The sequence below is a fragment of the Salmo salar genome, chromosome ssa02 (assembly GCF_905237065.1).
Source record: "Salmo salar chromosome ssa02, Ssal_v3.1, whole genome shotgun sequence".
Taxonomy (NCBI): Eukaryota; Metazoa; Chordata; class Actinopteri; order Salmoniformes; family Salmonidae; genus Salmo; species Salmo salar.
The window spans coordinates 4,772,501-4,788,165 of NC_059443.1; the positions used below are offsets into that span (position 1 = coordinate 4,772,501).

Sequence of the window (15,665 nt, forward strand, 5' to 3'; positions counted from 1 at the left end):
CCAGAAACCAGGCAGTACTAAATAGAAGCGTGTCTGTGATTGACAGTGTAAAGCAGCAGTAAGCAAGGCAGCAGCCTTCACCGCTGTGGCCCAATGTCAATTCTCCCTCCGTGGACTTCCCCTACCTCCCCTACGCCACTGTCATGAAAAACACTGTATCCAGTCAGCAATGTCCCTCAGCATCTCCTGCAGCACTGTATAGGCCTTGGCCTGGGGTGACCTATACTGGCCTGGGGTGACCTATACTGGCCGGGGGTGACCTATACTGGCCTGGGGTGACCTAAACTGGCCTTGCGTGACCTATCAACTGGGGTGACTTAAACTGGCCTGGCCTGGGGTGACCTATACTGACCTGGGGTGGCCAATACTGGCCTGGGGTGCCCTATACTGGCCTGGGGTGGCCTATACTGGCCTGGCCTGGGGGGATGTAAACTGGCCTGGATGGGCCTATACTGACCTGGCCTGGGGGGACCTATACTGACCTGACCTGGGGGGGACCTATACTGACCTGGCCTGGGGGGACCTATACTGGCCTGGGGTGATGTAAACTGGCCTGGCCTGGGGTGACCTATACTGACCTGGGGTGGCCAATACTGGCCTGGGGAGACCTATACTGGACTGTGGTGGCCTGGGGTGACCTATACTGGCCTGGGGTGGCCTGGGGTGACCTATACTGGCCTGGGATGACCTATACTGGCTTGGGGTGACCTACACTGGCCTGGGGGACCTTTACTTTGCCTGGGGTGACCTATACCGTCCTGGCCTGGGGTGACCTATACCGTCCTGGCCTGGGGTGACCTACACTGGCCTGTGGTGACCTATACTGATCTGGGGTGACCTATACTGGCCTGGAGGGACCTATATTGGCCGGGCCTGCGGGGGGACCTATACTGGCCTGGGGTGGCCTATACTGACCCGGCCTGGGGTGAACTATACTGGCCTGGAGGGACCTATACTGGCCTGGGGTGGTCTATACTGGCCTGGAGGGACCTATACTGACCCGGCCTGGGGTGGCCTATACTGGCCTGGAGGGACCTATACTGACCCGGCCTGGGGTGGCCTATACTGGCCTGGGGTGACATATACTGTCCTGGCCTGGGGTGACCTACACTGTCCTGGCCTGGGATGACCTATACTGGCCTGGCCTGGGGAGACCTATATTGGCCTGGGGATACCTATACTGGCCTGGGGTGACCTATAATGGCCTGGGGTGGCCTGGGGTGACCTACACTGGCCTGGGGGGACCTATACTGGGCTGGGGGGACATATATTGGCCTGGGGTGACCTATACTGGCCTGGCCTGGGGCGACCTATATTGGCCTGGGGGACCTATATTGGCCTGGGGGACCTATATTGGCCTGGGGGGACCTATATTGGCCTGGGGGGACCTATATTGGCCTGGGGGGACCTATATTGGCCTGGGGGACCTATATTGGCCTGGGGGGACCTATACTGGCTGCAGGCCAAATAAACATGGAGCATGGAGACTGAAAAAGTAGGGAGTAGACTGATTTCCCAAGCCCCTTTTCCCTTCTGTCTTTCCCTTCCCTTCTCCTCCCTTCTCTTCTCTCCCTTCCCTTCAGTCTCTAGACCAAATCCATCAAAATCCTTACTGTAAACTGTTATCTAAATCCTGACTGTAAACTGTTAGCTAAATCCTGACTGTTGTCTGTCAGTTAAATCCTTACTGTAAACTGTCAGCTAAATCCTTACTGTAAACTGTCAGCTATATCCTTACTGTAAACTGTGAACTAAATCCTTACTGTAAACTGTTAAGACCCATGCAAGTTGCTTGTTTTACTCCCGGGGAATGCCCCTGTGCATTCTGTATATGGAAGTTCTGGAATAAAGCCGTTTTTGAACTTTTAACCTTTCAGCATTCAGTTGGAAGTCACCATTCAATGACATTCTGCTACAGCACTCTAGACCAAAATTACACGCTGCTCTGTCACCCATAATTACAATGTTCTGATCATCTGAAGGGAAGTCACATTGGATGACTCCTGTGGCCGTTCGCCAGCTGAGAGGGAATACAGCTGGAGTGTGTACATCCCCTCAATCAGACAGAGGCTTAGTGGCTCAGCGGTCTAAGGCACTGCATCTCAGTGCTAGAGGCGTCACTACAGACCCTGGCTCAGCGGTCTAAGGCACTGCATCTCAGTGCTAGAGGCGTCACTACAGACCCTGGTTCAGCGGTCTAAGGCTCTGCATCTCAGTGCTAGAGGCGTCACTACAGACCCTGGTTCAGCGGTCTAAGGCACTGCATCTCAGTGCTAGAGGCGTCACTACAGACCCTGGTTCAGCGGTCTAAGGCACTGCATCTCAGTGCTAGAGGCGTCACTACAGACCCTGGCTCAGCGGTCTAAGGCTCTGCATCTCAGTGCTAGAGGCGTCACTACAGACCCTGGCTCAGCGGTCTAAGGCTCTGCATCTCAGTGCTAGAGGCATCACTACAGACCCTGGTTCAGCGGTCTAAGGCTCTGCATCTCAGTGCTAGAGGCGTCACTACAGACCCTGGTTCAGCGGTCTAAGGCTCTGCATCTCAGTGCTAGAGGCGTCACTACAGACCCTGGCTCAGCGGTCTAAGGCACTGCATCTCAGTGCTAGAGGCGTCACTACAGACCCTGGCTCAGCGGTCTAAGGCACTGCATCTCAGTGCTAGAGGCGTCACTACAGACCCTGGTTCAGCGGTCTAAGGCACTGCATCTCAGTGCTAGAGGCGTCACTACAGACCCTGGCTCAGCGGTCTAAGGCACTGCATCTCAGTGCTAGAGGCGTCACTACAGACCCTGGTTCAGCGGTCTAAGGCACTGCATCTCAGTGCTAGAGGCGTCACTACAGACCCTGGTTCGATTCCAGGCTGTATCACAACCGGCCGTGATTGGGAGTCCCATAGGGCGGCGCACAATTGGCCCAGCATCATCCAGGTTTGGCCGGGGTAGGCCATCATTGTAAATAAGAATTTGTTTTTAACTGACTTGCCTAGTTAAATAAAAATATGGCTCCCTATGTAGTGCACTACTTTTGACCAGGGGCTATATAGGGAATAGGGTGCCATTTGGGACGCATAAAGAGTTTACTAGTGTATTACACAGTAGTCAGTCAAGGAGATGTTATTCTGCTCATCAGTGTCCAAACCGCTGAATGACACGAGCATTGAAATCAGGGTAAGAGCGGGATTTAAAAATCTAAATATGACTTCCTCTGACTAACGCAGGCTATGGAGCGGGATTTCAAGTGAGAGTATGACTTCCCCTAACTAAAGTGCTGTAGCCTAAATGGCTTTCCATATTCAACCTAAACCACCATCTACCCGGAGGTATGACAGACACTCAGTTCCATATTCAACCTAAACCACCATCTACCCGGAGGTATGACAGACACTCAGTTCCATATTCAACCTAAACCACCATCTACCCGGAGGTATGACAGACACTCAGTTCCATATTCAACCTAAACCACCATCTACCCGGAGGTATGACAGACACTCAGTTCCATATTCAACCTAAACCACCATCTACCCGGAGGTATGACAGACACTCAGTTCCATATTCAACCTAAACCACCATCTACCCGGAGGTATGACAGACACTCAGTTCCATATTCAACCTAAACCACCATCTACCCGGAGGTATGACAGACACTCAGTTCCATGTTCAACCTAAACCACCATCTACCCGGAGGTATGACAGACACTCAGTTCCATATTCAACCTAAACCACCATCTACCCGGAGGTATGACAGACACTCAGTTCCATATTCAACCTAAACCACCATCTACCCGGAGGTATGACAGACACTCAGTTCCATATTCAACCTAAACCACCATCTACCCGGAGGTATGACAGACACTCAGTTCCATATTCAACCTAAACCACCATCTACCCGGAGGTATGACAGACACTCAGTTCCATATTCAACCTAAACCACCATCTACCCGGAGGTATGACAGACACTCAGTTCCATATTCAACCTAAACCACCATCTACCCGGAGGTATGACAGACACTCAGTTCCATATTCAACCTAAACCACCATCTACCCGGAGGTATGACAGACACTCAGTTCCATATTCAACCTAAACCACCATCTACCCGGAGGTATGACAGACACTCAGTTCCATGTTCAACCTAAACCACCATCTACCCGGAGGTATGACAGACACTCAGTTCCATGTTCAACCTAAACCACCATCTACCCGGAGGTATGACAGACACTCAGTTCCATGTGTATCATTTCCCTGCATTAAGCAGTGAGGAGGAACACACCCAGCAGCTGGCTGAGAGGAACGCATTGGAGGACCTAGGCTACGTCCCAAATGGCCCCCCATGTAGTGCAGTAGGGCTCTGGTCAAAAGTAGTGCACTACATAGGGAATAGGGTCCCCATAGGGCTCTGGTCAACAGTAGTGCACTATATATATAGGGAATAGGGTCCCATAGGAATCTGGTCAACAGTAGTGCACTACATAGGGAATAGGGTCCCATAGGAATCTGGTCAACAGTAGTGTACTATATAGGGAATAGGGTGCCATTTAAGGTGCAGCCCTAGGCAATGTCCCAACTATCTCTCCTTCCTCCTAAGTGTGCACTTGTTCACTTCCCTTAAAGCCCCGATGCAGTCTTTTTAATTGTATTTTTAAACCATCACTGTGTGTGTTTATTTCATGAAAATAACTCATAATATATTTTTTATCATTTATTTCCCTGAGCCTCCTTTTGCCATTGAAATGCTCAGTCCGATCGTGTAGGCGTGTCGATACACATTTTTATATGTTTACATACACGGCCCTGATTGGCGGATAGGATCGTCTAGACTCCAGAAGGGGTCTCCAACAGGTTGATCACGAGCTACCAGTTACTCACAGCCTACCTACCAGTAACTCACAGCCTACCTACCAGTAACTCACAGCCTACCTACCAGTAACTCACAGCCTACCTACCAGTAGCTCACAGCCTACCTACCAGTAACTCACAGTCTACCTACCAGTAACTCACAGCCTACCTACCAGTAACTCACAGCCTACCTACCAGTAGCTCACAGCCTACCTACCAGTAACTCACAGCCTAACTACCAGTAGCTCACAGTCTACCTACCAGTAACTCACAGCCTACCTACCAGTAACTCACAGTCTACCTACCAGTAACTCACAGTCTACCTACCAGTAACTCACAGTCTACCTACCAGTAACTCACAGCCTACCTACCAGTAACTCACAGTCTACCTACCAGTAACTCACAGTCTACCTACCAGTAACTCACAGTCTACCTACCAGTAACTCACAGCCTACCTACCAGTAACTCACAGCCTACCTACCAGTAACTCACAGCCTACCTACCAGTAACTCACAGCCTACCTACCAGTAACTCACAGTCTACCTACCAGTAACTCACAGCCTACCTACCAGTAACTCACAGCCTACCTACCAGTAACTCACAGCCTACCTACCAGTAACTCACAGTCTACCTACCAGTAACTCACAGCCTACCTACCAGTAACTCACAGCCTACCTACCAGTAACTCACAGCCTACCTACCAGTAACTCACAGTCTACCTACCAGTAACTCACAGCCTACCTACCAGTAACTCACAGTCTACCTACCAGTAACTCACAGCCTACCTACCAGTAACTCACAGTCTACCTACCAGTAACTCACAGCCTACCTACCAGTAACTCACAGTCTACCTACCAGTAACTCACAGCCTACCTACCAGTAACTCACAGCCTACCTACCAGTAACTCACAGCCTACCTACCAGTAACTCACAGCCTACCTACCAGTAACTCACAGCCTACCTACCAGTAACTCACAGCCTACCTACCAGTAACTCACAGCCTACCTACCAGTAACTCACAGCCTACCTACCAGTAACTCACAGCCTACCTACCAGTAACTCACAGTCTACCTACCAGTAACTCACAGCCTACCTACCAGTAACTCACAGCCTACCTACCAGTAACTCACAGCCTACCTACCAGTAACTCACAGCCTACCTACCAGTAACTCACAGTCTACCTACCAGTAACTCACAGCCTACCTACCAGTAACTCACAGCCTACCTACCAGTAACTCACAGCCTACCCAGCCTACCAGTAACTCACAGCCTACCTACCTATAGAATGAGCAGCAGCAGTACAAAACCATCACTAGACCGGCATGTTAGACGGCACATTCCTCACTCGCTACATATTAAAGGGACAGATGCCTGATTAAAGAGGAATTACACAAAACAATTTGTTTTGTTTTCTTCCAGACATCCCCCCCAAACAATGGTCTTCTGATGTGATGTCATCATTAACATGAACTCAGAACATCCAATGTTGTTGTTTCTCTATGAACAGTTGTAATTTTGAGAGTGAAAAACTAAATAAAATGGGAAAACAAACAGATTATGGGGTAAAAATCTCAGATTTTATAAGGACCACCTTAGAGTTGTTTATTAACCATTATTTTACCAGACATATTGTCAGAAAACATAGTGAACTACTTTCTGTTGTACACTAAGGACCAGGGGAAGTGTTGACAGCATAGTACACTACTTCCTGTTGTACACTAAGGACCAGGGGAAGTGTTGACAGCATAGTACACTACTTCCTGTTGTACACTAAGGACCAGGGGAAGTGTTGACAGCATAGTACACTACTTCCTGTTGTACACTAAGGACCAGGGGAAGTGTTGACAGCATAGTACACTACTTCCTGTTGTACACTAAGGACCAGGGGAAGTGTTGACAGCATAGTACACTACTTCCTGTTGTACACTAAGGACCAGGGGAAGCGTTGACAGCATAGTACACTACTTTCTGTTGTACACTAAGGACCAGGGGAAGTGTTGACAGCATAGTACACTACTTCCTGTTGTACACAAAGGACCAGGGGAAGAGTTGACAGCATAGTACACTACTTCCTGTTGTACACTAAGGACCAGGGGAAGCGTTGACAGCATAGTACACTACTTTCTGTTGTACACTAAGGACCAGGGGAAGAGTTGCAGGGGAGAGGAGAAGAGAAGAATGTACCTATTTGAAAGTTAGAAAAAAATGAGTAGCTCGTGACATGTTTTTTTAAAGTAGCTCTCATGCTAGAAAAGGTTGGAGAACCCTGCTGAAGAGTCTACCCCGTTAAACCCTTCAAATATAACTGGTCATTGGTCAGAATAATCAAATCATATTGTGATGTCATGCTGTGGCCAAAAACTCCATCCCACCTGAACAGGCTTTTTCTTTTTAAAAAGCTCTTATACTAAAAGGACATTATCATAATTTTCACAATTTGAGAGTGTTATTTCGACCTCATAGTGTGGAAATAACATTAATAAAACTGGAAAATCACTGCACTGCCCTTTTAACTAATTTGAAAGGAGACGACTGGTATAAGAAATATGGTGGAAATTCCCACGAGCCCATCCCTGCACCAATCCAATGCTTTTAGATTTGTGGGAAGTAGTGAACGAATGCACACTTCAGTAGAAAGTAGACTCTCCTCCAGACGTTCTAAATTCGGTAACAAATGTCAAGCAACAAGACTATGGAGGACCAAATGTATGCACACACAGCGGTAAGTCGCTTAGGCCTATTACAATGGAGGATCAGAAGGCTGGAGAGCTGAGGGATCGATGGATGGAGTCAGTAATGCTGTACAGGTGGTCTGCCTGGGGATTTCAGCTCTTTAGAGACATAAAACACACAGACATACTGACCCAGCCCTCTGCCTCTAACTAAACTGACTGCTGTAAAATCCCCCATTAAAGGCTTCAGAGGCTACATCCCAAATAGCACCCTATTCCCTACATAGTGCACTACTTTAGACCAAAGCCCTATGGGTCATGGTCAAAAGAGTTTACTAAATAGGGATTAGGGTACTATTTGGGACACACACAGAGCACCCTACTAGTGGGAGGCCTGGCATCAAACAGCTCTCTTGATGAAATCATAAAACCATCAACGACCCCAGCTATGAACAGATGCGATGGGTCGGTACTAGAGGTCGACCGATTATGATTTTTTAACACCGATACCGATTATTGGAGGACCAAAAAGGCAATACCGATTAATCGGACGATTTTTTATTTATTTATTTGTAATAATGACAATTACAACAATACTGAATGAACACTTATTTTAACTTAATATAATACATAAATACTATAAATTTAGCCTCAAATAAATAAGGAAACATGTTCAATTTGGTTTCAATAATGCAAAAACAAAGTGTTGGAGAAGAAAGTAAAAGTGCAATATGTGCCATATAAAAAAGCTACCGTTCAAGTTCCTTGCTCAGAACATGAGAACATATGAAAGCTGGTGGTTCCTTTTAACATGAGTCTTCAATATTTCCAGGTAAGAAGTTTTAGGTTGTAGATATTATAGGACTATTTCTCTCTATACGATTTGTATTTCATATACCTTTGACTATTGGATGTTCTTATAGGCACTTTAGTATTGCCAGTGTAACAGTATAGCTTCCGTCCCTCTCCTCGCTCCTACCTGGGCTCGAACTAGGAACACATCGACAACAGCCACCCTCGAAGCAGCGTTACCCATGTAGAGCAAGGGGAACAACCACTCCCAAGTCTCAGAGCGAATGACGTTTGAAACGCTATTAGCGCACACCCCGCTAACTAGCTAGCCATTTCACATTGGTTACACCAGCCTAATCTCGGGGGTTACATTTCACATTGGTTACACCAGCCTAATCTCGGGGGTTACATTTCACATTGGTTACACCAGCCTAATCTCGGGGGTTAATTGGCTTGAAGTCATAAACAGCACAATGCTTGAAGAATTGCGAAGAGCTGCTGGCAAACGCACGAAGGTGCTGTTTGAATGAATGCTTACGAGCCTGCTGCTGCCTACCATCGCTCAGTCAGACTGCTCTATCAAATATCAAATCATAGACTTAATTATAACATAATAACACACAGAAATACGAGCCTTTGGTCATTAATATGGTCGGAAACTATCATTTCGAAAACGAAACGTTTATTATTTCAGTGAAATACGGGTGGCATCCCTAAGTCTAAATATTCCTGTTACATTGCACAACCTTCAATGTTATGTCATAATTATGTACAATTCTGGCTAATTAATTACGGCCTTTGTTAGGAATAAATGGACTTCACACAGTTCGCAATGAGCCAGGCGGCCCAAACTGCTGTATATACCCTGACTGCTTGCACGGAACGCAAGAGAAGTGACACAACTTCCCTAGTTATAAGAAATTCATGTTAGCAGGCAATATTAATTAAATATGCAGGTTTAAAAATATATACTTGTGTATTGATTTTAAAGAAAGGCATTGATGTTTATGGTTAGGTACATTGGTGCAACGACAGTACTTTTTTCGCAAATGCGCTTGTTAAATCATCACCCGTTTGTCGAAGTAGACTGTGATTCAATGAAAATTAACAGGCACCGCATCGATTATATGCAACGCAGGACACGTTAGATAAACTAGTAATATCATCAACCATGTGTAGTTAACTAGTGATTATGTTAAGATTGATTGTTTTTTATAAGATGAGTTTAATGCTAGCTAGCAACTTACCTTGGCTTCTTGCTGCCCTCGCGTAACAGGTAGTCAGCCTGCCACGCAGGCTCCTCGTGGAGTGCAATGTAAGGCAGGTGGTTAGAGCGTTGGACTAGTAACCGGAAGGTTGCAAAAACGAATCCCGAGCTGACAAGGTAAAAATCTGTCGTTCTGCCCCTGAACAAGGCAGTTAACCCACCGTTCCTAGGCCGTCATTGAAAATAACAATGTGTTCTTAATCTGACTTGCCTCGTTAAATAAAGGTGAAAAAAAACAAACATTTAAATAAACATCTGCAAATCGGTGGCCAAAAATGCCGGTTACCGATTGTTATGAAAACTTGAAATCGGCCCTAATTAATCGGCCATTCTGATTAATCGGTCGACCTCTAGTCGGTACCCATAATACCCATAACAAATGAAATGTTATTATACAGATTATATAACAAACACATACCGTGAGACATTACAACTTAATAAACCTAGGCGAATGACAAATCTGGCACGTTCAACTCTTACAATCAAATCAAATGTTATTAGTCACCTGCGCCCGAATACAACAGGTTACAGTGAAATGCTTACTTACAAGCCCTTAACCAACAATGCAGTTTAAAAATAAATTTAAAAAAATAAGAATAATAAATAAAAGTCACAATCAATATTTGGGTCAATCAGCCCACCAACTAACTTCTAGAAACCTGTAACAGTACACGCAGGTAGCCAAGTATTAAAGCAAAACAGTAGCAGCCATATCAGAGATTCATACTGTATGTGTAACCATGGCAGAGTATGTCATTGATCTCCATATCATTTAGTCCCAGGCTGTGTTCCACTGCCTCTGATTTATGCAGCGTTACAACTAACAGATTATCAATTATGAGTGGGAGGCTGTAGCAAGAGTTTGGCACAGTCGTGTGGGTATTTGTTAATGATTAACTAAAGATAATATAAACATTTCTTGTGAAACTGAGTCTGATATATACATATATATATATATATATATATATATCCGTTTGTTTTTAAGGATTCTTTCAATGGAAATTTCCACCAATTTCCGAGTGATTTTAAAGGATGTTTACACATACCACCTAACTCAGCTGAGAACTAGGGTGAAATCCTAAATGGAAACGTGTTCCTGTAATAATGGAAATGGCATCAGTCCTGCTGTTTCCACAGTATGTGACAACAACATAAAGAGTAGAGACAAGGATAGAGACGCTGTCGCTCACTGTTTCAATGTTAATAGAGTAGACCGGTATGACAGAAACACAACACTCTACTGACTGCATCACTACTACTGTTGATGTAAAAGAGGAAGTTACTGTCGTCGCTGTCAGGAAGCTTCCCTTCAGGATTATTTGTTCCTTTCTTAATAAATGTTAGGTGGTGTGTGCGTGTGTGTGTATGTCTGTGTGTGTAAAGCCTCAGTATTTGACAACAAAAAAAAGATTAGTGTTTATTCTGCAGGGCGTTATAGGGTGACCTTTTGACACATTTCTCTCTGTCTCTCTGTCACCTCGTGAACGGCTCATTTTGGGGAAGTTGTCTCAAACAGACGCCACCGAGTGCAGACACCACCGAGTGCAGACACCACCAAGGGCAGAGCATAAAGATAAAGAGTTCAAAGATAACAAGCCACATGTAGAACTATCCACATAGAAGAATAGCTCCCTGGCTCTGCTTACAAATTAATATCACCTGCATTCATTTACACAGAAGGCAAGTGTAGCCTATCATATCAGACACAATGTGTATCTGTGTTTCAATCATTTAACACACACACACACACGCGCACGCGCGCACATACACACACACACACACACACACACAATATAAAGAGTTCAATGAAAATAGAATAAGGTTATTTTCATAAAAGTTCTCTACTGGTTGTTATCTGATACAGATCTCAACATGGACATATGCAAACCACTTTATGAGGCCCAGATAGGAAGGACACCATGCAAAACACATCAAAGGAAACAACTGTGCTTTCTGTACCAAAACAGAGAGGTGAGAACTACACTACTACCAGTGTAATAACCTAGCATTACTTTGGCACATCATCCCCTGACAACTAACACACCGTTGGGCCAGAAGCAAGCACTTTTAGGACAAATTCTCACAGCAGTCACTCACTATCAATGGAATCTTGGTTCACTTCAAATTGGTCCTACAGGAAATAAAAACATAACCTACATCTCAACACCATTAGCATATTGGGGTGGCAGGTAACCTAGTGGTTAGAGCGGCAGGTAGCCTAGTGGTCAGAGCGGCAGGTAACCTAGTGGTCAGAGCGGCAGGTAACCTAGTGGTCAGAGCGGCAGGTAGCCTAGTGGTCAGAGCGTTGGACTAGTAACCGAAAGGTTGCAAGATTGAATCCCCGAGCTGACAAGGTAAAACATCTGTCGTTCTGCCCCTGAACAAGACAGTTAACCCACTGTTCCTAGGCCGTCATTGTAAATAAGAATTTGTTCTTAACTGACTTGCCTAGTTAAATAAAAGTAAAAAAAAAAAAAATACAAAATTGACTTATTGACATGGTCACGTTTCATGCATGTCGCACAAATAAAATAAATACTAATGCAGTTTATGGTTCCTTTTTAGGATTGGTTTAGGAAAATTAAACATGGTATGAGTAGGGGTGGGAACCATCTTTAACCAACACGTTATGCAAATTCATCCTGAAACAAATTGAGTCATGACGGAGAGAGTTGAAAATACAATACACACCTATGTCAGAAGAGTCATGTGGTCGAGAAATACCGCAGCATGTTGGCGTTTAGGCCCTAGGAAGCCGGTACTATTTATAATAGTCATTGACGCATCCCTCATAATAAACATAATCGACTTGGTTTACATTAAAATACAAAATATGAAATATGTAATAGCAATTTGATCCAAACTTTCGTCCGTACAACGAGGTTTCAAAATAATCACAGTTAGAAACGTCTAATTTCTACTAATATTAGTCTCCCCTTCACCAAAGACCAAGAGCTACAATTTCTATCAACAGAGATGATTTAAACACAGAATAGGCTACCTACCTGTGCAGCGTTTTGATGAAGAAGCGCATCGCATCGAATATAACCGGGATGTGTCGTTCATCTGCACACTGTTCTAATCTCACAATTCACTCGTTGGAATAATCTATTCAATCGTTAGAATAAACCCCCTCGCCAAACATAGTCCACGGAGAATATAAACAACGTGAAGGTAAAATACTCACCACATTTAATTTCATTGCGTGCTGTGTTCTCATAATGTTAGCGCTCATCTCCGTCTCCTCTGTAGTAGAAATCCGTTAGGACGAGACGAGGTTGTTTCCATACTTATACTTAGGAAGTGTGCCCACCCACTTTGATGGCATTACGACTAGCGGTCTTCTTCGCTTTGCTTTCTTACAAGGTTTCTCCTTAAAATAAATGCATACTTGCTATGATTGCGTCATCACTTACATAGACTATAGAGGCATTTTTTTTTAATCCACTTATGGTTTAGCACTGGAAATGAAATTAATATTTACAATTTGATGTATCACGCCGTTAACTCATATGAACAATAGCCTATTAATTTATTTAAAAAAAAATAGTTGTTAAAATAATGAAATGAACAAAGGAGGGCATTGATCGTTCTTGCCTAATGTCTATAATGCCGAATATTTAGGTTATTATTGTCTCCTTCCTGGATAGGGAAGACGAGGTATTGGTCCAGAGAGAGGTTGGGTGACCAGGTATTGGTCCAGAGAGAGGTTGGGTGACCAGGTATTGGGTCCAGAGAGAGGTTGCGTGACCAGGTATTGGTCCAGAGAGAGGTTGGGTGACCAGGTATTGGTCCAGAGAGAGGTTGGGTGACCAGGTATTGGTCCAGAGAGAGGTTGGGTGACCAGGTATTGGTCCAGAGTGAGGTTGGGTGACCAGGTATTGGGTCCAGAGAGAGGTTGGGTGACCAGGTATTGGTCCAGAGAGAGGTTGGGTGACCAGGTATTGGTCCAGAGAGAGGTTGGGTGACGAGGTATTGGTCCAGAGAGAGGTTGGGTGACCAGGTATTGGTCCAGAGAGAGGTTGGGTGACCAGGTATTGGTCCAGAGAGAGGTTGGGTGACCAGGTATTGGTCCAGAGTGAGGTTGGGTGACCAGGTATTGGTCCAGAGAGAGGTTGGGTGACCAGGTATTGGTCCAGAGAGAGTTTGGGTGACCAGGTATTGGTCCAGAGAGAGGTTGGGTGACCAGGTATTGGTCCAGAGAGAGGTTGGGTGACCAGGTATTGGTCCAGAGAGAGGTTGGTTGACCAGGTATTGGTCCAGAGAGAGGTTGGGTGACCAGGTATTGGTCCAGAGAGAGGTTGGGTGACCAGGTATTGGTCCAGAGAGAGGTTGGGTGACTTGTGTCGAGCTCATTTTGACAAGACAACAACCTCACAGAAGATTAACCATATCCATCAAAAATACCTACCATATTTCCTGGTTTATTACAGACAGAACTGTCATATACCTTACAGTGAGTGCCTTCAGAAAGTATTCATACCCCTTTACTTGTTCCACATTTTGTTGTGTTACAGCCTGAATTCAAAATGTATTTATGTATAATAATATCTCATATTGACAAAGTGAAAAGACGGGTTTTTAGATTTTTCTTTCTCTCCAAATGTATTGAAAAGGAAATACAGAAATATCTCATTTACATACACTACCGTTCAAAGGTTTGGGGTCACTTAGAAATGTCCTTGTTTTTGAAAGAAAAGCTCATTTTTTGTCCATTTAAAATGACATCAAATTGATCAGAAATACAGTGTAGACATTGTTATTGTTGTAAATGACTATTGTATCTGGAAACGGCTGCTTTTTAATGGAATATCAACGTAGGTGTACAGAGGCCCATTATGAGTAACCCTCACTCCTGTGTTCCAATGGCCCGTTGTGTTAGCTAATCCAAGTTTATCATTTTAAAAGCCTAATTGATCATTAGAAAACCCTTTTGCAATTATGTTAGCACAGCTGAAAACTTGTTTCTGATTAAAGCAACAATAAAACTGGCCTTCTTTAGACTTGTTGAGTATCTGGAGTGTCAGCATTTGTGGGTTCGATAACAGGCTCAAAATGGCCAGAAACAAAGACCTTTCTGCTGAAACTCGTCAGTCTATTCTTGTTCTGAGAAATGAAGGCTATTCCATGCGAGAAATTGCCAAGAAACTGAAGATGTCATACAATGCTGTGTACTTCTCCCTTCACAGAACAGCGCAAACTGGCTCTAACCAGAATAGAAAGAGGAGTGGGAGGCCCCGGTGCACAACTGAGCAAGAGGACAAGTACATTAGAGTGTCTAGTTTGAGAAACAGACGCCTCACAAGTCCTCAATTGGCAGCTTCATTAAATAGTACCCACAAAACACCAGTCTCAACGTCAACAGTGAAGAGGCGACTCCGGGATGCTGGCCTTCTAGGCAGAGTTGCAAAGAAAAATACATATCTCAGACTGGCCAATAAAAAGAAAAGATTAAGATGGGCAAAATTACAGAGACACTGGATAGAGGAACTCTGCCTAGAAGGCCAGCATCCCGGAGTCGCCTCTTCACTGTTGACATTGAGACTGTTGTTTTGTGGGTACTATTTAATGAAGCTGCCAGTCTCCCAGTGTCTATTGGAAAGCAGACTGAATCAGGTTTTCCTCTAAGATTTTGCCTGTGCTTAGCTCTATTCCGTTTCTTTTTATCCTAAAAAAAGTCCCTAGTCCTTGCCTATGACAAGCATACCCATAACATGATCCAGCCACCACCATGCTTGAAAATATGGTAATGTGGTAATGTGTTGTATTGGATTTGCCCCAAACATAACGCTTTGTATTCAGGACATAAAGTATATTTCTTCGCCACATTTTTAGCAGTTTTATTTTAGTGCCTACTGCAAACAGGATGTATGTTTTGGAATATGTTTTATTCTGTACAAGCTTCCTTCTTTTCACTCTGTCATGTTGGTTAGTATTGTGGAGTAACTACAATGTTGTTGATCCATCCTCAGTTTTCTCCTATCACAGCCATTAAACTCTGTAACTGTTTTAAAGTGACCACTGGCCTCATGGTGAAATCCATGAGTGGTTTCCTTCCTCTCTGGTAAGTGAGTTAGGAAGGACGCCTGTATCTTTGTAGT

General features: G+C 44.6%; 1 protein-coding gene across 1 annotated transcript in view; it reads right to left on the reverse strand.

Annotated features, from left to right (window-relative positions):
- The window catches only part of LOC106574239 (tumor necrosis factor receptor superfamily member 11B), a 36,046-nt gene extending 23,124 nt beyond the window's left edge, over positions 1 to 12,922 (reverse strand). Inside the window, exon 1 of the mRNA XM_014149970.2 lies at positions 12,752 to 12,922. Within this exon, the coding sequence (XP_014005445.2) occupies positions 12,752 to 12,799 (48 nt within the window). The 5' untranslated portion in view covers positions 12,800 to 12,922. The remainder of the gene's footprint in view (positions 1 to 12,751) is intronic.
- Between the last annotated feature and the right edge of the window lie 2,743 nt (positions 12,923 to 15,665).